The following is a 26,968-nucleotide window of genomic DNA, read 5'->3' on the forward strand; positions in this document are numbered from 1 at the left end:
AGTTATAAAAGTTCAGACGTCAGTGTTTGGATGGTAATTTTTGCCTAATTCACGGAGTCCTACTAGTCCATATAAAGAGATCCACGGGTACTGTAGAACCTGTTTAGGACTAATATGAAACTGTATTTGACTCCTGTCTTTTCATTACAATTTAATTAGTTTAAGTACTTAATGTTATCTTTAGTTTATGGCATAAGGGCAACATAATGTTAAGTGTTTTCTAAATTGAGAGGCCGTTGTTTTGTCCCCCTGAACTGCAGTGGTGTGGAGTCCTGTCCTCCTAACAGATTTACTTGGAAGCCAATATTACATGGGTCATTCATAATGCATTGAGGCAACAAGCATTCCATCCTGTCTGAGACAGGAACCATGGCTTATGTGGACTGCTCTGCTCCGAGACCCGATACTGCCTGGAATATGGTATTTGACAGCGGTTGGCCCTCCCTTTAAGCGCACAAAGTTATGGCACTGCTTTCACTTTCAAAGCATACCCAGGAACTGACATCCCAGCTGAGAATACAACCATGGATGGACGGCACTCACAGTGCATTGTGTCTAACCAATATCCTGTGGGGCTGGAGTTTTTTTGGGGGGGGGTCTGAGTATAGCAGTGAATTCCAATGGTGCCCCTTGAATGACTTGAGGCAGACTTGAGGTTGAGGGTGTAGTCAGTGCATGCTTGTGTTTGAAGAGAAAAGATGCCTCTCTCTACCTCACTTGAGCTTTGAGTTTATGTCTGAGCACAGAAACATTGCATGCAGAAGGAGCTGATCACTATTCCAACACAGTCTAAGGTGCCAAACACTTTTTTTTTTTACCAGGGGTAGTAGTGCTCCTCAAAATGTAAAAATAGTTGTAAAATTCATGACACAATACTCCTTAAGCTTCATTTAAGGTCCAATAGATGAGAAGTTGGAGTTATTATTGGATTCCATGGAGCTGTTCAAACCAGGGTCTCCTGTCTACATGTATGGAATCAATTAAGAAACTGTGAGACTGCAGGGGCTGGCTGGTGGAACTGGGAGACTTGATCCCTGATCACCTAGTTGAAAGAGTGTTTTGACTAAAACCTTTTAAAACTTTCTGTAAGAGGCTTTTACTATCAACTTTAATATTTGTAAGGCATGAACATATAATTTTCTATCAGATTAATATAATAAATTATCATTATTTCTTAATATGCAAGACAATCGGAATATAAACCTTTATTACTTCTAGTCTCTTCACTCATGCTACTGATACTCTTACCATAAGTAATGACAATTCACAAGTTTCTCTGATCAGGAGTCAGTGCACAACAGACAGAATGGGTTATGGAAGTCAGCTCTTGGTGCTGATGTGTCAAAATATGAGCGATAACAAATGCTCCAAACTGACCACTTTCTTGCTTATTTTCCTTCAGGCTAAATAGGATTACAATTCCGTATCACATGGAATAAGGGCACACATTATTTTGGCGATATAGTTTAGTCTACAGATAAAATTGGTTTAGCTTTTTTAGCCAAACGGTTTGGAAGTTGCCTATTCTGCAGCTTTATCAGGAACAGAATCAACAAAAGTGCAGCAAGACTATGCAAATGCAACACCTTCACGTGGATGCACAGACTAAAACAAAGTTTGAAATTGTGCTATCGGGCAGCAAAAATAGAATGATGATTTATAGGAAACATGAACCACACTTACCATCGTTTTTCCCACTCGGGTGCATTCCACAAGAAAAGTTTACAGCGTTTATTATAGTGCAAACACGTCCGGTGACGCCATGTAGATATGGTTAAACAAACTTCATTGAAGACTAGACAGCAAGGGTCTCTGAAGATGCAGCATGCGTAAAGTCTCCGGTTTCTCCACAGTGCTTTTTCAATAGACTATCACTTGATAATTTGAATTGAGCTATGTTTAATCTCCTTCTATAGGCTACATTGCAGTTGTCATTATTGTAGGGTACTTTGGCATTAATAAAGGTAACAATAAATCTCGCAAATTACAATACTTAAGTAGGCTACGGTACGTTTCAGTGGCTTCAAACTTTCGTGGTAGCCTGCTTCTCCAGAAGAAATCCCAACCCACAGTTTTGCTTTAGTGGAGCATAGGCATATATCACAAGCAGCCCTCACTACCGAGGGACCCGTGCGTTTCGGAGAAGGTTATTTCACTGTAAAAGTCCTCTTTCTGGGACTGGATGGGAATTTAGTAGACTCCAGGAATGCGCTGTAATTTGAGAGCAGGCGGCCTGCCCGCGCAGCGCTTGCGTGGTCTAGCTGTCCATATATTGGAGACAGGCGCCTTGAAATTGCAGATCACGTTTTTAAATGAGTCATGAAGCCTAATTTGAATAACAGACAATAAATATCCTTGGTGGATGAGAGCAATAAATGATAAGAACCAGACTCATAAAAATGAATGAATGTTGCTTTTTATCCACTTTGAAATGTGCTTGAATTGTAAAGTATTAGGCTCACTATCCATTCCTTGGCAAATGAGTCACAGGGGACAGATCTAACAGAGACCCCGTACCAATTAGGTCTTTAACTTTAACTAATAACACATAGCCTATTTTTTGTAATAAATATTAGGCCTAGTCTTGGACTAAAAACATGCTCAACCTAATCTCCATTGAAAGTGCTTTTTAGTCTAGCACTAGGCTTTATCTGTGTCTGGGAAACTGGCCCATAGGGTTCTATCCTCTTCAGAGATGAAGAAAAAACGGTTTAATTTCTCTGAAGATGAGGTGCTTTTCAACCATGAAACGGATTAAAAGACAATGGACAAAGGATGTCAATTCTTGGCTCACTAGGTAAATCTTTATGGTCAAGGACTGCCCCCTTCTGGTACTGTAGCTGTTGACCTAGGGCACATTGAATTGCAGTCAAAAATGGATTAAAAAGGAAAATGCATCCCAAATCTCCGCCCTCCTGAAGGGGAAAGTACAAGTGCACACAAGTGTGGTGAATCAGAACACATACATAAAGTCTACAGGGGGAAGTAGGCTGGGTACAATAAAAAAAGAGGAAGGAAACAGATATAACTAGCTGGAGTCTAGAGATGATAACATCATGGGTGATGTTCAGTTTATTGTTAATATGGAACATTCAACCAACAAAAAATGACCGCATGACAAGGATTTGCTGATATAGTACATCAGACGAGAAACATGCAAGATCTCGGAGGTAGATAACCGACAATGCCATGCCATCCAGCAAAATATGTAATAAAGAGATTTTAGTCATTTCAGGTGTTTACCATGCTACCTTCAACCTTAATTCAACCTCCTGATCTCCAGTACTGTATAGCTGATGACTTAGTGCAAACGGCGATAATTTTTGCTCAGCAGTTCATTATGCAATTAATAGTTCTCTTTTATCATACTTTAAAGACCAATTGAGCGTTTGAAGTCACTGAATCTCTTAGAATTGTCTCATTCGTCTGTTTGGGATGAGCCTAAAGCAGCGAACAAGATCTTATAATGCATTACTGACCCTCAAGTGTATCTTCTCACTGAAAACACTCAAACACATGGAATGGAGATCCTTTTAACAGCTTAAGATACATTATTATGTTTTGTATAATTTCAGCCAGTAGTTTTGAAAGTACCCCAAAATACCCTGAAAAAGTTGCACAATTGTGTACAATTATATCCATTTTGTATGATATGATACCTCTTGCAAAATGATTTTTTAAATTCCCCTGCAATGCATATGATATGTTACGAATTTCAATTTGTACAATATGTTATGCTTTTGTAAGTGCTTAAAGGGGCAGTGCAGTCAACGTGATTTCCCCCTTTTTTTAAATTATATTTCTACACTGTTTAGGTGGGAGGGAGTTTTTGGCCCACAGTATGACATCACAATCTGATTATTTTGACCAATGACCAGTCAACTTTTATTTGCATATGTTTCATCCTACTTTGAAGGGGTAAGCTGGGTAGGCTCTAGTCTAGAGTCTAGACGATCCTATCTGCCAATCAGGGATGTGTATGTAAATATATTTACATTTGTATCAACACACTCACACGATCAGACCGAGCATTTCAATGGCCAAAGGAGGCTCAGGAAAATAAATAATAGCAAATATATTTGGAGTTATTTTCATGAAATAAACACACAGTGATTTATTAGACATATAGTGTTGATTTAAAAAATAAAATGAATAAGACTGCATGTGGGCTTTAAGATCCTGTTAAATCTCTTTAACTGATGATGATAATATCTGGTGATAATACCTTCCTCCTATCCATGTTCTATTGTTGCCTGCTGTAACTGTGTCTGGATGGGACCAGAAGCACTTTCCTCCATCAGGTGTAACTATGGATGAAAAACTGCTGTAACTTTCCCAAAATTCTAAGGTTTTCTAGAAATCCCATTTGGAGGATTCCCAGATTTCCTGCTCATTCCCTCCTGATTCCAGGAATCTTCCAACCCGGATTTCTGGAAAGAACACATTTTGGGAAAGTAACTGTAATTTGAACACTCTGCCCTCTAGTGGGGGTCAGTAGCAGGCATGCACAGCCTTGATGATCAGAAACATGACACTGACGATGGTGAGGGCGGTGAAGAGGAAGAGGAGGCCACTGAACACAGAGTTGGCCATGGGCAGACGCACCAGCTTGGCCTCAGCAGGGATCATGTTAGATGTATGTAGCATGTAGCCCAGACTCCAGCCTATACTTGTGTTATGTACCTGGAGGGGACAGAGAGACAGCGTGAGGAGAGACAGACAGACACTCACTTAAAACAGACTATTGACCACAAGACCCTATACCTGCGAATAGGGGTTCCCAGACTTTTTCACTTGGGTCATTTTACCCGGCGCCCCCCTGCCAACCCCTCGGGGACACACCACACAGTAGAGGATTGACAAGACAGTTTGAAGACAGACAGACTCACTTAAAACAGACATGTGTTTCCCAAACTAGGGGTCTCCTGATTTGAAAATGGGGTCGCGAGTGAAACTAAACCGGGGTCGCTTGATTTATTGTGTCAGTAACTTCTGGTAGCCACTAGATGTGGTTGTAATAAACAACGGGGTTTCTGTTTTCTGCCTACACATGTGGCTCTATCTTTTGAACTGTTTAAGCGGTTTTAACTTGTTAACTGTTTTAACAAAATACTATGACCCCATCACTGAAAGATGAGACTCAAAGGGACATGTTTGTGTCTGTTTCCCTCCACAATGTCCACAAGCCTCATTAGAACAGGGTGGACAAGACTAAATCATAGTGGGGGGACATCTATTATGTGTTATTTTCTACACCGAAGATCATACAATATTATTGCCTGATGATCTTCTGAACCTCCCAATACCTTCCTGATGCAATTCAGCCACTTCAAACTATACTTTCTTCAGATTGAAGTTCTGTCAGACTGATTTGTAATAAACTGTCATAGCACCTATTTAAAAAGTTAATGTTGGCCGTTGACTACATCACTTTTTTTGCATGTTGGGACGGCGAACATTTTATTGATATCAAAAAGGGATTACAGACCAAAAATGTTTGAGGACCCCTGCCTTACACCATAGCCCCTACACCAGGGGTGATCAAACTTTTGGGCTTGGTGGGCCAAAATATAATCTGAGTGATGGGCCACAGGCTGAACAAATAGACATTATCTATTTAGAAAAATTAAAGGTAAACAATAGCTTTTTAGGGTATTTAAACAACAACTTTTCAGTAAGCAATCATAAAATCACACTTCAAGCATTAATCAAATTGTAGCAATATATTTGACACCTATCAACACATTCTTATTACCAGTATTAAAGATGAATTAAAAAATGTAACCGTTGTGGCACAGAAACGGTCTATATATTCATAAGGCTCATAACTTGAAAATAGGAAGGTGTAACAATTTGTATTTTCAGCAGGAAGTAACAGAAATGCATCAGAAAGGGTTTGGAACCTTCAGGAAGACATCAGGCAGAAGCGCCATTTTGGGGGCCCTAATCGACATTTGGTTGGGAGACCCACCCACCCACCTTGTGGGCAAAACATTTTAGTGCCACCCCTCTTGGTAGTTTTTTTTTCAGTGTTAAAGTAAATTCTCTGCAATTCTACACAGTTGCCATAGGTGTAGAGAAAATGTGGCAGTTTTAAAACAATTTTCATGCAATTCTATTCATGTTTCCATAGGAAGTTGAGAAAATGTTGCAGTTTCAAAGGAGAATATCCTGCAATTCTACACATTTTGCCATGAGGTGTTATTTGTTGCAGTTTTAAAGCGAATTTCCTGCCATTCTACACATTTTGCCATGACTTATGCCATGTTCATATGTTTTCTGAGTGACTAATAAAATCCATGGGGGCCCCTAGAGGTCAGGGCTCCAGGGAACATGCCCTGTGTGCCTGGTTGTTCATTTGGTGATGATTACAAGTAGAACTGTAGACTGCTAATGCACTACCAAATTTCAAAATTGCACTTTGTGTATTCTACTTTTCTAACTCTGACTAAGCTTAAAAATATTTTCTGGCGGGCCAAACCAAACGTTGGCCCACGGGCCCCAGTTTAGTCTGCCCTGCCCCACACCCTAATCCTAATCTGCCCTGCCCTACACCCTAATCTTGGTTAACCCAAAACTAAATTCTTTGGTCAGTTTCTCGATTAAGTTCTGGGTCCCAAACGAAGAGATGATAAAACATGAACCGGAACAAGGAATTTCTGGGTGCCCCATTTTTTTTCGTCAGAAATCTAATAATACAACCTTAAAATGGGTACTTTTTGATTTTCACATAAACAAATAACCTTCAATTCTTGAAATGTTCAGCTCTCTTATAAAAATGAAGAGAAGCAATAAACACATTTATTCAATAAAATTGTAGTTTTCAAATTATCTTTCATAAAAATGTTTGTATATTGTCCAATAAAAAAATGTATGTACTCTTAATTTTAAAAATGTTTTAAATTTGGTAATCCCACCTTTGAATACCACTGTCTCCTACACCCTAGGGCACAGACGAGACAGGGGAAGGGGGATACCTAGTCAGTTATCCAACTGAATGTATTCAACTGAAATGTGTCTTCCGCATTTAACCCAACCCCTCTGAATCAGAGAGGTGCAGGGGCCTGCCTTAATCGGCATTCGCGTCTTCGGTGCCCGGGGAACAGTGGGTTAACTGCCTTGCTCAGGGGCAGAACGACAGATTTTTACCTTGTCAGCTTTGGGATTCAATCCAGCAACTTTCCGGTTACTGGCCCAATGCTCTAACCACTAGGCTACCTGACGTCCTCATAAATTAACCCCAGATGGTTCAGCACAACTGATCTGTTCTCCTTATTTATCTACAGATCCCAAAGGTCATGGAATGCATTGCCTCGGTTTATGTAGTTGAGGAAGCTTAAACCTATCTTTGCAAAATCTCAAATGCTTCACTGCCACACATATAAACCCCTATCTCCATCACCCCATCACCACACCCCAGCCTAAAATGTATTGGACAAACAGACTTAAAAACAGATTATTGCTCAATTCCAAATGGTCACATAGCCCTTACATCTTAGGCACTCCATTAGATCTGATAGGATTGGATGGATACAGTGTAAAAATTAGGTCAATATCTTCATATTACCTTCTGATTGGCTAGGTGGAAATATCTCCCTACTACTTCCACCTATCCAATCCTGTCTGATCTACATGAGTGGCAGGAGAGTAGGGACTAGTGGCCGATTTGGAGTTCAGAAATCCTGACCCTTTTCCCAATTCTGGCATCCTCTATCATATCTTTTTTTGCTACAAGCTCTCACAGTCTCACATCAGAATTAGACGTTCATCCATGTTTCTCAAACGTCCAATTTCGAAGTTATAGATGCTTATGCCCATCCGCCATCCCGTCAACAACGCCCTAGCAAAACCTAAACCTAATTGAAGATAACAGCGCTCACTGTTGCCCCTACTGGCCGGTTTCCACATCATCTCCCAACATCATCAGACATGGATGGACTTGGAATACTGACTTGTATCAAGGGTGACCTGCCTTCTTTTTTAACATCAATAGTCTATTGGAAAAGGCTGAAAGACAACAATGAATAATGAACATTACAAGTTAGAAGAGTAATTGCCGTTTATAAATAATTGAGGCAAACTATGCCCCCCAGGGGGAAAATTACTCTAAAATCTGTCTTTTCTTCCACTGAAGAAATCATGCCTTTCAACCCCCTCTGATGATGGGACAAAGGGCATCAATTTCTCCTGACACCCAAAACACAAAGGACAGAGAGACAGTAGCTCGCTTGTTTGTAAGAATGAAAGACAGAGAATCGTCATCTTGGGGGACAAATCCCCCATTTTTCATCATGTCAAACAAGCTACTGTAACCAGTCTGTGTTGTGCTTTGATTTTGAAAGAAAAACTTAATGTTACACTTCATTGAGTCTAACAGGCAAAGACTTCAGCTGGAAGTTCCAGTCTGGACTTCCATCACAAGTTCCATTTCCTGGGGGCATAGGAAACGATTCTAGCCGCATCCTTGTCAAGATCTTGACCTCTGTTAATGAAAGTATACCCACCATTATATTGGTTTCTCTTTTTGCAGTACAGTATATGACCATAAAAACGTTTCATTTGGAAGCATGTGTTTGGATCCTCCAAGGTACCTGGCTGTATTCTGCCACACTTACCTGTTTTTGGAAGTCAATGTGTTTCCAAGTGTCTTTATTGAACTTGTAGCCATTTACAAGTAATGTCTGGACGTAATGTGCTGAATAGCAGTAGGACTTCCTGTATTTTTCATCTATCCAGCCCTTCTTTAGCGTGAGCTAAAAAAATAAGGGAAAAAAACAACATTCCATTTGTCTATCCATTACAGTTTCCATGTGTTGAGGCAATGTTCTAATCATTTCTTCTGATACATTTCTAATAGTACAATAACCATCTAATAATTGCAATAACCTTGATAATTGTTGGACAGCACCCGTCTTACAAAATATGTTTCTGTTGTCTGTATGAAGTTCCATGTAAAACAGCACCCAGGAAAGGTCCTCATAAATTAACCTCAGATGGTACAGTACAGCGGAATGCATGGCCACTCTTTCTCAGGTGGAGTAAGCTTACCCCACATCATTAAGTAGAATATCTATTTACTCATATCTTCCCTTTCTCTGTCACAGCTATAAATGTGAAAATTGCTGCACAGATGTAGGATCTTAATATGATCACTCTTTTGTTGCTGAGAAACTTGTAGTGTAATCTAGTTTTGAAATTTCAGACTTGATTTACCCTAACGAAAAAAGTATAATCCTCTACAAAAAATACCATTAATTATAATCCACATAATAATTCACATTTCCTGTTGCTGCAGGATTATTTTCCTGCTGTAGCACACTGGCTCAAATTAAGATCCTACGTCAGTAGCTGCCACTGTAAAAGGACTCCCAGGGGTCCAGTCCATGGAGCAGAGTGACCTCTACCACCACCAACAACAAAAACCTCAACAACTACAACAACAACATGGACTCACGGTGGGCCAGTCCCAGGAGCAGAATTCCCAGGTAGAGGAGTTCCACTGGTCCAGTTGTGAAATGCCTTTCAGCCCAACAGCCTGAGCAGTGTAGAAGAACCCAGCATAGGCCTGAGGGATGGAACACACGTTAGGCGCTCAGACAGATACAATATTTTATGGATAACTGCAAAATATGCCCTATATATATACAGTATGTCTGTCTGTCTGTGTGCGTGTGCGCGTGTACCAGAAAGTCCCCTGGTCCCACGGATGGTTGGTATACTCTGTCAAAGGAACAGTTCTTCGTGCAGGTCAGGTCAAATATGGATTTCACCACATCCCTACAGGCTCCGTTGTCTGATGACCCCTTCAGGGTGATCATCTGCTTGGGGTCATAGTCGGCAGGCGTTTTTATGCACTCAGTCCCAAAGATGGACTCAGCCGACACAGTCATGTTGTAACCAAGATTGAAGCAGGGGTTGGTCACATGTGTAGCGTTCTCAGAGTTCTGATCGGTGAGACAAAGAGAGCACAGTAAAAGTATTTACAGTATGTCACTTGAACATTTATGAAGAAGGAATCCAAAGGATCAATAGCTGAGCTTGAACCTCTTGTCTACTGTAGTAATTACAGCGTTACTAGGCTACACGGGTATAAGAACTACTATAAGTAAAGTGGGACCACTATTTACATTGTTGTCTCCTCAAAATGGCTGTCTTCAGTTGTGCATGCATTATCTACCATCCTAGCAAAACAGACACTTTTCGACCAAGCTTGCAAAGCAAACCATATAGAAATGGACAGATCAATACGGTTAATAACATAATGCACTTTGCCTCATCTCCGAGAGACAGTAAAGTGTCAAGGTAATGAGGTGTCCTCAGATTTCTTAGGGTGTGGTAATTACATATTAATGGGTGTTGTGGACTTAGCCAGAGGGATTGCATTATTTACACAAAAAACAACACTTAGCTAAGTATAAAAGCAGCAGCATCATCATCATGTTGACAATGCTGCCAGGAATGAATGTGAGGGATGACATCCTTCTGGGTTCAAGTAGTATTTATTTTCTTTACTGCTGGAATAGTCCCAGTCCATTTCGCACGCCAGGCTTGACCAATCAGGTATTTGGAAGAAAACAAATACTATTTGAAGTAAACCCAAATTCCCTTTACACAGTACCTTCACTAAAGCAGCAAGGACTCTCTTCTCTGCCTCGTTCTTCCCATAACACAAGAAGCTGTGAGTGTAGATGTTGTATTCGTAGCCATAGAGGGAGACCCGCATGATGTCTGTTCCCCGGGCGTTGGGATCTGGGAGGGTGAACGCTATCTGGGTGGACGCCCCTCCTAGATCCATGGAGCCCACCATCTTCCCTCCGGCAGGCCGCACCCACATGTTCCATATGTTTCTCTACAAACCAGAGGATAGATTGATGTTTTCAAATCAATTAGGATCTTTATGAAACACAGTGATAAGAACTGTACTCTATTGTGATAAATTCATTCAGATAAAAACCCTACACTGCTAGAATAAATATTGAAGGGTTCAATGGCTCGCTTCATGCATGGCCCTCAAAAAGGTTCAATATAGAGCCGCAAAACAGTCTTATTTTAAGCATTGTAGAAGCTAAGGAACTTGTCTGTCGGCCCTGCATTGAAGACCAAAGTTGGTCAAAATCTTTTTGGATCAATAAAAAAAATATACCAGTTCCATTTAAGGACAAAACAATGACAGCTGCACCATACAGGTTGCAAAGTAGATGGGAAGAGATGTTTGATGTGCTGATTCCATAGCACATGGTTTATTAACTGGTATACAAAACAACGCCGGATTCAAAACTTTGAGTTTTTCCATTTAAATGATTATACAAAATCCTTGCAACCAATTTAATGGATTGGGGATACAACCATCCCAGTTCTGCAGATTTTGCTGCAAGGAGACAGATTCATTAGGTCACTTGTTTTGGAACTGCACATATAGCTTGTTTTTGGTCGCAGGTTCAGGAATGTCTGAAAAATCACCACATTTACCTAAAGCTAACTCTGCTAAAAGCACTGCTGGGTGACATGGAAAGCCCTGGTCATTCGATCAATAATATAATATAATATTTTTTTTTTAAAATCATATTTAATTTACAATCTATAGAAACTGAGAATAGTAAGGTTCAGAACTTTTGTGAAGCATCACAGCGCAGTTAAAGAAAAAATTGCAAATAGAAATCAAAACTGGATGTTTTTCAGAAATAAATAAGGGGTTGAGGGTAGCTGAAGGGTAAAAAATGTATCAAATAAAAGGTAACTGATGTAAACTGTACCGTGTCCATAAAATGTATATGGTATGTATAAGCTGGAAGTAGGAGCCTAAGTATTGTTGTCCATGGGTTAACTTCAATTAGGGGAGGGGTGGTAGGGTTATGGTCAAATAATAAAGAAGGAAAATATATTTTAAAAATAAGAAAAAATATGTGGGGGATTGGAAATAATTGTCTGCATCATTTCCAATCCCCTCATATATATATATATTTTTTTTATTTTAAATATATATATTTTCCTTCAAAACCATCCAGTTTTGATTTCCACTTTCCATATAATTATTACACTGACATAAACCACAATTTGTCTGCAATATTTAAGCTGATCTACCCCCTACATTTATACAGTATATACTGTATAAACATTGATTTTGTGTTCAAATTTCCCTTTTTTAAAACCTTTTATTTATTTTAATCCACATTAGCTGTTGCTGAAGCAGCAGTTACTCTTCCTGGGATCCACACAAAACATAAAACATGACATAACAGCTCAAGGACAGAACGACACACATTTTAAATGAGAACAATAGAACCAAAAATAGTTCCTACATACACTTACACACATTACTGACAGTTACCCACACATCAGTACATATACATACAGTGGGGCAAAAAAGTATTTAGTCAGCCACCAATTGTGCAAGTTCTCCCACTTAAAAAGATGAGAGAGGCCTGTAATTTTCATCATAGGTACACTTCAACTATGACAGACAAAATGAGAAAAGAAATCCAGAAAATCACATTGTAGGATTTTTAATGAATTTATTTGCAAATTATGGTGGAAAATAAGTACTTGGTCACCTACAAACAGGCAAGATTTCTGGCTCTCACAGACCTGTAACTTCTTCTTTAAGAGGCTCCTCTGTCCTCCACTCATTACCTGTATTAATGGCACCTGTTTGAACTTGTTATCAGTATAAAAGACACCTGTCCACATCCACAAACAGTCACACTCCAAACTCCACTATGGCCAAGACCAAAGAGCTGTCAAAGGACATCAGAAACCAAATTGTAGACCTGCACCAGGCTGGGAAGACTGAATCTGCAATAGGTAAGCAGCTTGGTTTGAAGAAATCAACTGTGGGAGCAATTATTAGGAAATGGAAGACATACAAGACCACTGATAATCTCCCTCGATCTGGGGCTCCACGCAATATCTCACCCCGTGGGGTCAAATTGATCACAAGAACGGTGAGCAAAAATCCCAGAACCACACGGGGGGACCTAGTGAATGACCTGCAGAGAGCTGGGACCAAAGTAACAAAGCCTACCATCAGTAACACACTACGCCGCCAGAGACTCAAATGCTGCAGTGCCAGACGTGTCCCCCTGCTTAAGCCAGTACATGTCCAGGCCCATCTGAAGTTTGCTAGAGAGCATTTGGATGATCCAGAAGAAGATTGGGAAAATGTCATATGGTCAGATGAAACCAAAATATAACTTTTTGGTAAAAACTCAACTCGTTGTGTTTGGAGGACAAAGAATGCTGAGTTGCATCCAAAGAACACCATACCTACTGTGAAGCATGGGGGTGGAAACATCATGGTTTGGGGCTGTTTTTCTGCAAAGGGACCAGGACGACTGATCCGTGTAAAGGAAAGAATGAATGGGGCCATGTATTGTGAGATTTTAAGTGAAAACCTCCTTCCATCAGCAAGGGCATTGAAGATGAAACGTGGCTGGGTCTTTCAACAAGACAATGATCCCAAACACACCGCCCTGGCAACGAAGGAGTGGCTTCGTAAGAAGCATTTAAAGGTCCTGGAGTGGCTTAGCCAGTCTCCAGATCTCAACCCCATAGAAAATCTTTGGAGGGAGTTGAAAGTCCGTGTTGCCCAGCAACAGCCCCAAAACATCACTGCTCTAGAGGAGATCTGCATGGAGGAATGGGACAAAATACCAGCAACAGTGTGTGAAAACCTTGTGAAGACTTTCGACCTCTGTCATTGCCAACAAAGGGTATATAACAAAGTATTGAGATAAACTTTTGTTATTGACCAAATACTTATTTTCCACCATAATTTGCAAATAAATTCATTAAAAATCCTACAATGTGATTTTCTGGAGAAAAAAAATCTAATTTTGTCTGTCACAGTTGAAGTGTACCTATGATGAAAATTACAGGCCTCTCTCATATTTTTAAGTGGGAGAACTTGCACAATTGGTGGCTGACTAAATACCTTTTTGCCCCACTGTATGCCTACGTGATATTTAGGTCATTCTAAAATTATTGTAAAGGTTTTGAAGTTCATGTAAAATTGTAATGTACCTCCAGGAAGTTTCCCATCAGATAGTTGACGGTGATCCAGCCGTACAGCCCCTCCTCGTCCCCTGACATGATGGAGGCGTTTTGGAAGTTAAACGGCAGAGATTGGAGGTAGTTCTGCAGGTTCTTTAAGATCTCATTGGATTTAGTTTCATTCTGTGAACTTGTAATCAAGAGAGAGATACATTTTGAGGTTGTATATTATCTCCAGTAGAGAATGTAGAGGTCAATAATAGGCCTACTTTAGGTTGATTAAATATGGTGTAAAACTTATTAGTATTCTGTGTGTGGGATCATTATGTGTGTGCATGTGTGCGCATGCACACGTCTACTTCTGTATCTACCATGGATCCATTCCCAGAAGTGCAACAACAGAGATAGGTCAGCCAGATAGACTGTAAAGGACTCCATACCTAGAAGATTGGTGAGGTACGCTCACACTGGAGGAAGACAAACCCACAACTCACTGTAGCAGTCTCATCCCAGCAGTTGCCCCAAGGTAGAGGATGGTTGAATTGTGTTGGTCTGCGGGGACGATTTTTGTGATGTTGTTCATACATTCTCTGATCGACACCCAGGACTGTTGGTCCTGTGCATTGTCAACTAACATATCCGAGATACCAGGGCCTAGGGAATCAAATCAGACTGAGCTCAGAGTCATACAATACTTGTTCTCAAAGTCACAAGCAATTGATGCACTAGATAGCAAGCAAGTCTGCATCACTATACAACACTGGATTAAATGTATAGTGCTTTTAAACCTGGTGCTAAAAGGGGCAACTCCACCACTTTTCAACCTCATTTTCATTATCTCCAGCACAAGACCAGTTTCAACATTTGTGAAAGCAGTACATGTTTTGTAGAAAAAAATATAAAGTTAAAAAGTTCTACCTGATGACATCATCAAAAGTAAAGTGCATTTCACATGCAAGTCCTTTTCCAAAATGTAATGGATTATGACACCTTCATAAAAAGGATGAGTACAAGGGCATCCCGAGTGGCGCAGCGGTCTATGGCTCTGCATCACAGTGCCAGAGGTGTCACTACAGACCTGGGTTTGATCCCAGGCTGTGTCACAACTGGCCGTGATCGGGAGTCCCATAAGGTGGAGCACAATTGGCCCAGCGTCGTCCAGGTTAGGGGAGGGTTTGGCTGGGGGGGCTTTAGTTGTCTCATCACGCTCTGGCAGGCCAGGCAGGCTGACCCTGGTCGTTAGTTGTACAGTGTTTCCTGCAGCTGGCTTCCGAGTTAAGCGGGCAGGTGTTAAGAAGCGCGGTTTAGCGGGTCATGTTTCAGAGGATGCATGACTCAACCTTTGCCTCCCGATCCCATTGGGGAGTAGCAGCGATAAGACAAGATCGAAATTGGGGAGAAAAAGGGGGTAAAATACAATAAAAAAAATATGAGGACAAGATTGTGACCTGTGTGAGAATGTGTCAGGTTCATCACATTACGATGCAGATTCACCAGTGACACCGCATCTCAATATGAACATACAGACTCCGTTTTTAAATGTCAATTATTATACAGCATTCTTGCTGCATAATGTTAGACAGTATACAGTATATGAGGCATACAACCATCTCAGCTCTGCAGATTTCACTGCGAAGAGACATAATCATTCGATAATTTATTCTGGTTTTGCCCCAATGTAGCTTGTTGGGGTCACAGGTTCAGGAGAGGCTGAAAAAGAACAACATTCATCTAAAATTAACCCTACAAATTGTACCATTGGACGATTTGGAAAGCAAAAGTCAATATATCAGCAATATAATAATACTCTCAGCCAATATATTCATCTTTAACTTACAATTTGTGGATACTATGCGATTGGAAAGGTTCAGAATTGATGTAAGACATCACAGCACAGTTGAAAAATATATGTCACATTGAAATCAAGAGAGGGTGGTGTACGGAGATAGGTGGGATGGGCTGAAAGTAGCTGAGGGGTGGGATTAAAAGCTGATGCTCTAGAATAGTTAGGACCGAAAACACTATCATGTTCACCGGATATGTCTCAGTACTATGTATCCACATTTAATGTGTTTATCCCAAACATATATTTCTCTTTTTGTAATACTGTGCATATATGTAAAATGTCTATTTCACAAAATAGCTGTGAAAATAAAACATTTCTTTAGTTCTCTGAAGAGGGTTGTGCCAATAAAATACATTTTTTTAAAACATGCAGACTCACCAGCGACCATGCATCTGAGTGTCTGGCTCACCACTCCAGTGTTATTTTGCTTCTCGGCTGGCCATTGATACAGATACATAGTAGAGCGGGAGGAGCCTGAGTCGATTACTATGCCATACTGCACACAGAGGAGAGCAGGAAAAATCACACTACATATTCAAGATGCTAGTTCATATACAGATGTTTTATCTTCATTTGATCACTTTGTTGTTGCAGATGAGCCTTGCTATTAATTCACTGAAAACCCGCAGTTCTCTTTCTCTCTCGCTCGCTCAAGCGCTAAAGAACCAGACAGAATAAATGTGCCTACTGCTACAACATTCAAATGTACAAAAATGTATCTGAAATGCAGCCATAGGCTACACCTAAATGATAGCCTACTCTAGCCTATCAAAACTCATTTCCCGTTAGAAATGATAAGATTTTATTTTTTTGAATGATCAAATCCTCCTGCTGCATGATTACTTCACTCATACAATGAAACAGGTCAAAGTCAATTGATAAAAAATACTCTATATTGCTGTCCAACAGTAAGAGGATTCTATTAGATGATGAAATGATGCAGTGGCACGCACATAATCGTTGTATAATGAAAGGCAATAATGTATGTTATGGTAAACAACCACTATCCCCTAAAGTACAGTCCATCAAATACCTCATCGTTATCACACAATTATTGCACTCCGTTCCTGATTGACTAGAAGCACAATGATTGCACTCCGTTCCTGATTGACTAGAAGCACAATGATTGCACTCCGTTCCTGATTGACGAGAAGCACAATGATTGCACTCCGTTCCTGATTGACGAGAAGCACAATGATTGCACTCCGTTCCTGATTGACGAGAAGCACAATGATTGCACTCCGTTCCTGATTGACGAGAAGCACAATGATTGCACTCCGTTCCTGATTGACGAGAAGCACAATGATTGCACTCCGTTCCCGATTGACTAGAAGCACAATGATTGCACTCCGTTCCCGATTGACTAGAAGCACAATGATTGCACTCCGTTCCTGATTGACTAGAAGCACAATGATTGCACTCCGTTCCTGATTGACTAGAAGCACAATGATTGCACTCCGTTCCTGATTGACTAGAAGCACAATGATTGCACTCCGTTCCCGATTGACTAGAAGCACAATGATTGCACTCCGTTCCTGATTGACTAGAAGCACAATGATTGCACTCCGTTCCCGATTGACTAGAAGCACAATGATTGCACTCCGTTCCCGATTGACTAGAAGCACAATGATTGCACTCCGTTCCTGATTGACTAGAAGCACAATGATTGCACTCCATTCCTGATTGACTAGAAGCACAATGATTGCACTCCGTTCCTGATTGACTAGAAGCACAATGATTGCACTCCGTTCCTGATTGACTAGAAGCACAATGATTGCACTCCGTTCCTGATTGACTAGAAGCACAATGATTGCACTCCGTTCCTGATTGACTAGAAGCACAATGATTGCACTCCGTTCCTGATTGACTAGAAGCACAATGATTGCACTCCGTTCCTGATTGACTAGAAGCACAATGATTGCTCCATTATGGTGTGATTATTACATCCATAAAGCTGAGAACAGGGACAGAACGTAAATACATGAAAAATGCAGCTACTCTGTAAACACAGGAAACACTCACTCAGGCATGAAGACAAATCCATAGAAATGAAAAGGACTGATTGTGTGTATTTTGTGTGTGTATGTACTGACATGTACTGATAGATGCAAACACATGCCCACACTACATGTTATTGTTTTTAAATGTATGTAAATTGTAAATGTTATGTGTCAGTCCACAGTAAGACTAGCTGTTGCCATTGGTGTTGGCTAATGGGGATCCTAATAAAAAATGTAAAAAGGCAGCAATAATACACATTCCAGACCCAGACATGGATTCAAACAGGCCAAGTATTTGCTATCTTTGAGTGTTTGTTTGGTCCTGTCCTGGAGTGGTAGATGGGCAGATTTTGCACTTTTGTGGATTACTTCCATTAGTACCATTCCATTGCGTCAAGCGAGATTAAATAAAGCACAGCTACATTTTTTGGAAAGAAAACAAATACTATTTGAACCAACCTCAGAGTCTCAGTTCCTGCAGAGTTGAAGTTAGCTTTCCCTTCTCTTATATAGATAGACCTGGTGTGCTGACTAAATGTGATTGATTAATTTCACAGAGTTATGAAACGTTAGTCATCTTTTGATTAATAGGAAATCATGTATTAACCCTGTTACCCAAAGCTGTATCAAGTCAACTAGTCAAGTGTCGTCCTTCCTTTCGAGTGTGTCCCACTCGCAGCAAATGTTTCCCCAACATGGACCTGCCATGAATACAAACCACCCTGGTCTTTATAATGCCATCTATGCTAACTGCCCCCATTCACTGTAGTTTGGCCTGACTCCTAAACAGGCTGTAGAGACCCAGTCTGATCTGTCACCTTCTGTTTGTGATGATTGTCTTGATGTCTGGGTAAATACTAGGTCATTAATTTACATTTTTAGTCATTTAGCAAATGCTTTACACTGTCAATACAGCTATTTGAGAAGAGAAGGATCAGGAATGTGGTTGTTGTTTTTACCTTCAGACGTGACTCAAAGACACGCTTATGACCCTGGATCAGGGACATAGTAATGATGACAGCCAGACTAGCCAGGAGAAAGAAGAAAGCTAGATATGTCCAGAACTTGCCTGCCATTTCCTGTAGGGCAGAGGACAGCATGTTTTAGCCATTGACATTTGACATTTATCTTGTTGTCCAGGCCTTACACAGACTGAACAAACCCCAATGCAATAAGCAGGGCTGCTGAACCCTGTTCCTGGAGCGCTATACCATCCTGTAGGTTTCGGCACCAACCCTGTAATCTAGCACACCTGATTCTAATCATAAACTGGTTGATAAGCTAAATAAACTGTCTGTTTTTTGTTTTGTTTTGTTTTTTTGAAAACGTTATGACACAGTAATTACATGCTTGCAACTGCTGATAAATACAGCAATTATATCACCAGTATGTCTTTCTTCTGTGTGTCAGTGTCATCACGTATTGTTTTTGTCCCAAATGGCACCCTATTCCCTACATAGTACACTACTTTTGACAAGAGCCCTTTAGGCACTGATCAAAATGTGTGCACTATACAGGGAGTAGGATGCCATTTGGGACATGGGCGCTGTGTCATCAGCTACAGGACAGTCAGTGGTCTAGTTTAGCCATAAAGTGACTGTTTCTGTTTATCTCTCTGAGCAAGCACACTGGTCACAGTTGTCATTTGTGAGATGACAGACTCTGTGGGAGCTATTTCCAGAGCTGAAGCCTTTCACAGACTCAGAGGTAATCCAATGTTTTTCACACCTTGTAAGGGATGTTTTCTAATGTTAAATTAACAACAAGGCTGTTGTTCTTTCTTACAAGGATACTGTAGGCCCCTCAAACTCAACTCTGGATCTCGAAACCAGTTCCACTGTATTTCGTCATTGTTCCCTTCTGATTTATACCAGGTGCTTGCAATTAATGATCAGGTAGAACAGAACACCAGCAGGCTCCGGAACTCATAGTGTAAGAGTTGAGTATCCCTGCTGTAGACCTTTTCTAATTGCATAGCGATCTGATATGTAATGTAGTGCAGTGGTAATGTTGTCCCTCCCAAAACACTCAACTCTTAAGTTTTTGCCTGCTGAAAGACATGACGTTTCATATAAGGTTACAGTCCTAACCTCTGACCTTTTAATTCAGACCATCTTGGTAACCACTGGTGTAAATGCATCCTTATGTCAAGAATGACTACAAAGTAGCCAACAACAAATATATTATTTTACTTCCACAAATACCATATGGAGTATACACAAAATCGAGGTCACAAAGCATTAGGCCTACCTGCTTTGAAGGAGCTTTACATAATCACTGATTTGAATGAATTAAGATACAGAACATGTTGTTGTTTCATTCACTTCATCTTCATACATGGAAAAACACTGTCATACACTGTCCTGCACATTCTTACATGGAGAAATGTGTATACTGAAGCAGAATGCATATCGAATTCAGCAGGTTAACTAACTAATAATCTTTCATTGGGAACAGCGAGAATGCATTATACTGCTGCTTTCTATGTATCATGTTGCCTTTAGTGTCTGAGGGTGAGATGTTGACCTCCCCCAACCTATTGGCACTATGCCCCAAGCACCTTACTACTCTCCGTCTCTACTGAGCAGTCTCCACCCCAAGGCAAGGCACAATACCAGCAATGTTTTTATTCACATGACTTGCTACGGTTAAAGAGTTCCATGAGAACATGCACACCAAGACAGTGTTTCTTGCTGTGGTGCTTGGAATAAGACAAAACCTGTCCTTCTGCACCTCTTTACCTAGTTAAACATGCATGTTAATTTTGTTAACTCTTAAAGTTCAACATTTGCTTAATTAACACAGTATGGTTTGAAGGTGTATTCCTTCAAAGGACAATACAAAATTGGAATAAAGCGTATTGTTATTATTAATTAATCGTTATTACATTACCTTCATGAATTACTCAAATGAACTACAATACACAAAAAAAACGTATAGGAAAAATTATAGGCTTAAATATGAAAGGTCAGAATGAGTAGTCTCACACAGTATCTTACCCTGCAGATAACAATACATCCCCCCTGGTCTTTTTCTGAATGAATGAGTAGATCTGTTATCTTACCTCAGAGTGAGTGTTGACCTTCCTTCGTCAGTTGGAAGCAGCAGAGCATAAGTAAGTGTTCTGAAGAATACAGCTCCTCATTCCTCATTGATCAGCCTAACTGGCCAGGAGACTTGTACTCCAAGGAGGGGCCTCAAGCACAGGCCAGCAACACCCAACAGAGGCCCCTCCCATCTGAGAAGACAAATATCAAGAAAGCGGTGGATGTTTGTTTAATTTATATTACGAGAAATAGACAATAGAGATAATCTATCACACAACAGCCTTTATTTAACTAGGTAAGTCACTGAGAACACATTCTATTTTGCAATAACGACCAGAGTTAAATATTTACAGTAGATCACTCTCATACACTGACTGCAATTGGGTGTTTGGCAAGTGTTTCATTTATTGATTGTTTAAACACAAGGCAGAGTTCTACAGAAACCCAGTGACGAAAACAATGTCTGGAACATTCGTTAGAATTTGACCCAATATCGGGTGCACTGTAGCAAGTTTAGTTTCACCCTCCGACACAGGTGAGGTAAGTGAATCAACCCAACCTAGTTGACATACAGTATAGTATACTCTTAGAATTCGTGGTGACTCGAGGAACCCTGGAGATCTTCAAGGAACCCCTGGAGTTCCTCAAGGAACCATTGCTAGTCAATTGTTCATATTTGCACCTTTGGTTAGTTGAGGGGTTCCTGCACTGGAGGCGTGGCTTATTAGGGGTGTGGCTTACAGATATTTTTGTTGGCCACCCGTTAAGAGTAAATTACATTCCTGCTCATCTGTTCATTTATTCTGTTATATTGTTATTATATGTTAAGGTTGAACACTGACAGGTTTGAAGCTTCATTGAGGCCTGCAGAGGTGTACGAGTTCCTCAAGAGTTTATGCAAATCCAAAGTTGGAATGGTTACCATTCTATGACTATATATAATCAGCAACCTTAAAATATTAATATTATATTGGAAGAATATGCATAATTATTCAAGGTATATAGAAATTTGCAGTGTAACAACTTAATATGACATTTACTCAAACGGGTAGCCAAAAATAACAATCTGAAAGCCATGCCTCCAATAATCCATGCCTCCAATAATCCATGCCTCCAATAATCCATGCCTCCAATAATCCATGCCTCCAATCTTCTGATAGGCTGCCACCTCTACAATATATGATTGAAAAGGTTCAAAATTGAACCTCTCCCATCACCAAAATATTGTGGTTTGTACCTTTACACAGAGGTTTCTTAAAGACCCTTCTCAGATTGGTTCCTCATGGAACCTTTTTGACCTGGAAAGGTTCCACTGGTGTGGCAAAGCAAACAGACATGCCACTGTGTATGAGCTGCTAGCTAGTTGACTTTACTGTGTAGCTAAGTGAATTAAATATCATCAGCTAGCTAACTTCTTATTAGCAAGCTAACTTGAAGTTCTTAGAATTGTAAGGTAAAATCACAAGATCCAAATGCATGTAGATGCCATGGAAGAGGGTGAAAGGACTGCAGCTCCAGCTGTCAGAAAAGGGAGAGAGTTGGCTACTGGATACGGCAGGTCATTTTCTGGGAGGACACTGTGAAAAGATTCTCCAGTTCCAGTCCTTAGTAAGGGAAACTATTAGGACAGAGAGATAATAGCAATATAATATACAGTGCCCGTCTAATTTTTGCTGTTTCTTTGTGATGTTTTCTGTCCTCAGATGCGGAGAGCTATGAAAGCCTGTCTTCAGATGAGGTCCTAATGAATGTCCCAAGAGACTAAGGCTATACCCTTGTATACTGGGTTATATGTATACCTACACTCTTAGAGAAAAGGGTTCCTAAAGGGTTCTTCGGCTGTCCCCATAGTAGAACCCTTTTTGGTTCCAGGTGGAACCCTCTGTGGAAATGGTTCTAGAACCAAAAAGGGTTCTTCAAAGGGTTCTCCTATGGGGACAGCGGAAGAACCCTTTTAGGTTCTAGGTAGCAACTTTTATTCTAAGTGTATGTTACCAAAAGCAGTATACAGTTAAAAGTGACACACAATGTATAACCCTATTACAACTGGAGCAGGCCAACCCTACTCCAGGATGTCTGCTGGGTGTGCAGGCTTTTGTTCCAGCCCAGCACTAAAACACATGATTCAACTTATGGAACCTAATGGGTTGATAATCAAGTGTTCTATTGCTGAGCTGGAATAGAAGTCTGCTCACCCAGTAGATCAGGGATCAGTGGAGCAAGGTTTGCCAACGCTGGTATATACTTTTGTTTATTCACCTGAAATGTTGGTATAGCCTCCCGCTAACACACCGCATAAAACAAAATATCTGCTTAATGTGGACCGTGAAAAACAGACTTGGGTGTGTTTCAGGGTTGGATCAAAAGCCTGCACACCCAGTAGCGCTCCTGAAGGAGTGTTGACCACGTGTTTTATACAGTAGCCTAACTAACAGTGCAGTTACATTACTTTGTGATGGGGTGTGCCTTGCTCAAGGGCACAATGGCAGGATATGATACATGAATTCAGAGAGCGGCCTCACATTGTTAAAGGGAAACGTAATAATTGTTCAACTTCATATTCATCATATCCACCACCACCACCAGAACATCAACATGTCAAAATGGTGCATTTCTATGTTTTGTAGTTAAATGATAAAGGAAGATGTCTTTCCAATAACATCATTGGTGTGTATTATGTGAGTTGGACCAATTGTGAGTAGGCATTGCCTACTAATTGCCTACTAATTGGTTGATGATGTCATTGCACGCAAGCACACACACGAACAGTTGAACATGCACCATAACAGGGTATTTTCAAGCACTCTGTGGAAAACCGAGAAGCTTTACTGCGTTATGATGTGGGGCTTATCTTCTGGGAAATGCACAGACCACATGACAGGGAGGCTGCATATGCTGCTGTAGTCTGCTGTCCAGATCAATGGACAAATAAACCTCAAACAGCACTCAGAAGGGCAGGCTGGACAGGCTTCCTTTGATAGCCTACAGTAACAGTATGCAGTGTCGAAAGTACCACACAAAGACAGCTAACTAGACTACTGCTGCCTGCATTGAAATCCACTAGACTCGTGTGTGGTCCAAGGCTGAATACAATACAAAGCAACGGCCGATGATCAAACTGAATTTGATTTATGATTCATCACGCAGAGAGATTTACTGGGGTATTTTTAGCTACTGGGAGTGTGATCTGACACCCGTTTGTCTGAGGAAAGCGGAAAGGCAGCCCCTTACAATTAGATTTAGGAGGAAGATGCAGGAAAGCTAGCAATACTCCACTATCTCCTATACTGACTGAAGCTCTCTGTCTTCATAGCTCTGCACACAAACAATAGCTCCTGCGAACATCAGTCTTTTAGATTGTGAACTTTAATTAAGTTAGCAACGCAAATTGATGGTGTGTGTGTGTGTGTGTGCTCATCTTACACTGTGACAGTAAAGACATTTTTTGCAGTTGTTTTATCATAGTTATTCAAAATGTTTAACCCAAACTTAAGTGTTGTCTTCCAATTTTAATACAAGCTCTACCTATGGAAATGCCTGCAGTAAACAATGCATGCAATGCAAGCATAAAAACGTTGCACACTGAAATGCAACGTATATTGCAACAACATCTATTGAGAACATCTGTGATTGACTTTTTGGAACATAACTGTTTTGATCGCATTGCAACTCTAAAATGTTCCATGCATTGTTTTCATAACAGGGCTTTCCATCAACCTTTTTATTCAAATTCTTCCATTTCAGTTCATCAGCATCAACCTCGCTACATGAACAACTGCAGTACGACATCTGAATAGACACAAAAATTCATAACATTGAACCCAATGAGGGGCGGCAGGGTAGCCTAGTGGTTAGAGCGTTGGACTAGTAACCGGAAGGTTGCAAGTTCAAACCCCCGAGCTGACAAGGTACAAATCTGTCGTTCTGCCCCTGAACAGGCAGTTAACCCACTGTTCCTAGGCCGTCATTGAAAATAAGAATTAGTTTCTAACTGACTTGCCTAGTAAAATAAAGGTAAAAAAAATAAATAAAATAAAATGATCTCAGTGCATTAAACTCCCCACTCGGAGATGTGAATAGTATGTGGTCTTGCTTGTGGCCTGATCAGAAAGCTCTTAGATCCTCGGTTGGGTGACTGTCAGGAGCCTCAAAAGAAAATGACGTCCAAGTGCAACAGAAGGACAAGCTAATCAAAGAGGATCATTTGAGAAGAGACAGATCATACAGTATTTGTCTCTCCTAATACAAAGACAGTCTTATTAGAGGAGCTTTGGATAGCCAGCAGTTCAATGTATCACAAGAAAAGGGAACTGTATATTCCATGAAGTACCAAACTACTCAGAAATGTGGAATTACTCAGAAAATAGTTTGTTTAGAGTAGGCCCACATTCCATCCATGATATCCTCCAGACATGGGTTCAAATAATATTTGAAAGATTTCACATGCTTTGATAGTTTGGTTGAGGCTACCTGGAGTGCCAAATAGGAGATGTTTGCGAATTCAGAACTATTCCATTGATTTTAATGATTCCATTATGCCAGGCAGGATCAGTCGAACACAGTTTAAGTATTTTAAAGGTTTCAAGTACTATTTGAACCTAGGTCTGATATCCACTAGACATCTACCCCCATTTGAACAGTTTTCTCCTGTTAAATGCAATCAGTCATCTGAAAATATGCTGCTAATGTCCCGCATGTGTAGATGATGCATTTGAAAACCTGAGGTGAAGCCTGTTTGATGCTAACAGATTTAATATTTCAGTACATGTTATGATAATTATTTATACAAGTTCATTATTCTTGTTATAACAGCATCATAATGCATTACATCTTTCAGCCTTACTTCTAATATATTACTGAAGCAGCTTCTCCTTAAAGGATGTTACATAGTACAATAGGTAATAGGCTTTGTATGTAAAGTTGTGAAATACTAACCTTCAGTAGCATTAAATGACTGGGGCACTTTGTGCTAATCTCATTTCAATGTAGTACTACTCCAATCAAAGCACAGTTCAACACAAGCATTACACGCAAGCTCTGAAACAGGATACGCTAGGTCTCCGATATAGCTATGAATGTAAATTAGATTAGCTTCTTATGACTTGCAGTGATTTCCCATTCGGGTCTATGACAAGTGTCGAAACACATTATCTATCTAGTCTTCTCCCAATTAACAATGTCTAATAGGGAAATGGCCACGATGGATTACAGGGACAATTGGGATTGGGAATAGTTTTTAATACAACTTTGTGGTTGCTGGAAGGCTATGGGTGTCACACTGATATAAAGGCTTTTGGAGACAGGCGCAGGAATACACAATAGGGGTTTTTAATACACCCAAAACAAACAGGTGTACAAAAAAACTGGGCTGTACCCAAACAAAAGATCTTGGGTAAACCTTGTTGACCGACACGGGGCGATACCCGTACTACACAATATTTAAAGCACGCAGCATAACAGCTGCAGCAACGCATAGGGAACAGAGGGCACATAAACTCAGCAAAAAAAGAAACGTCACTTTTTCAGGACCCTGTCTTTCAAAGATAATTTGTAAAAATCCAAATAACTTCACAGATCTTCATTGTAAAGGGTTTAAACACTGTTTCCCATGCTTATTCAATGAACTATAAACTATTAAATGAACATGTACCTGTGGAACGGTTGTTAAGACATTAACAGCTTACAGACGGTAGGCAATTAAGGTCACAGTTATGAAAACTTAGGACACTAAAGAGGCCTATCTACTGACTCTGAAAAACAGCAAAAGAAAGATGCCCAGGGTCCCTGCTCATCTGACTGAACATGTCTTAGGCATGCTGCAAGGAGGCACGAGGACTGCAGATTTGGCCAGGGCAATAAATTGCAATGTCTGTACTGTGAGACGCCTAAGACAGCACTACAGGGAGACAGGACGGACAGCTTATGGTCCTCGCAGTGGCAGACCACGTGTAACAACACCTGCACAGGATCGGTACATCCGAACATCACACCCGCGGGACAGGTACAGGATGGCAACAACAACTGCGCGAGTTACACCGAGAACACACAATCCCTCCATCAGTGCTCAGACTGTCCACTATAGGCTG

General features: G+C 40.5%; 2 protein-coding genes across 2 annotated transcripts in view; both read right to left on the reverse strand.

Moving 5' to 3' along the window:
- LOC118367715 (Golgi-associated kinase 1A-like) overlaps window positions 1–2,146 on the reverse strand; it is a 29,364-nt gene extending 27,218 nt beyond the window's left edge. The window contains exon 1 of the mRNA XM_035751326.2: window positions 1,684–2,146. Coding sequence (XP_035607219.2) covers window positions 1,684–1,686 — 3 coding nt within the window. The 5' untranslated portion in view covers window positions 1,687–2,146. The remainder of the gene's footprint in view (window positions 1–1,683) is intronic.
- Window positions 2,147–3,038: 892 nt separating this feature from the next.
- Window positions 3,039–21,038, reverse strand: LOC118367716 (ectonucleoside triphosphate diphosphohydrolase 3-like). The gene is made up of 10 exons (XM_035751327.2): window positions 20,900–21,038; window positions 18,795–18,914; window positions 16,214–16,331; window positions 14,484–14,643; window positions 14,020–14,179; window positions 10,619–10,849; window positions 9,684–9,944; window positions 9,455–9,565; window positions 8,616–8,753; window positions 3,039–4,683 (listed from the first exon to the last, which is right to left on the reverse strand). The coding sequence occupies exons 2-10, from the start codon at window positions 18,909–18,911 to the stop codon at window positions 4,492–4,494; spliced, it is 1,488 nt and encodes a 495-aa protein (XP_035607220.1). The 5' UTR covers window positions 18,912–18,914; window positions 20,900–21,038; the 3' UTR covers window positions 3,039–4,491.
- Window positions 21,039–26,968: the final 5,930 nt, after the last annotated feature.

This window comes from Oncorhynchus keta, chromosome 34, assembly GCF_023373465.1.
Source record: "Oncorhynchus keta strain PuntledgeMale-10-30-2019 chromosome 34, Oket_V2, whole genome shotgun sequence".
In the NCBI taxonomy this organism is placed as follows: Eukaryota; Metazoa; Chordata; class Actinopteri; order Salmoniformes; family Salmonidae; genus Oncorhynchus; species Oncorhynchus keta.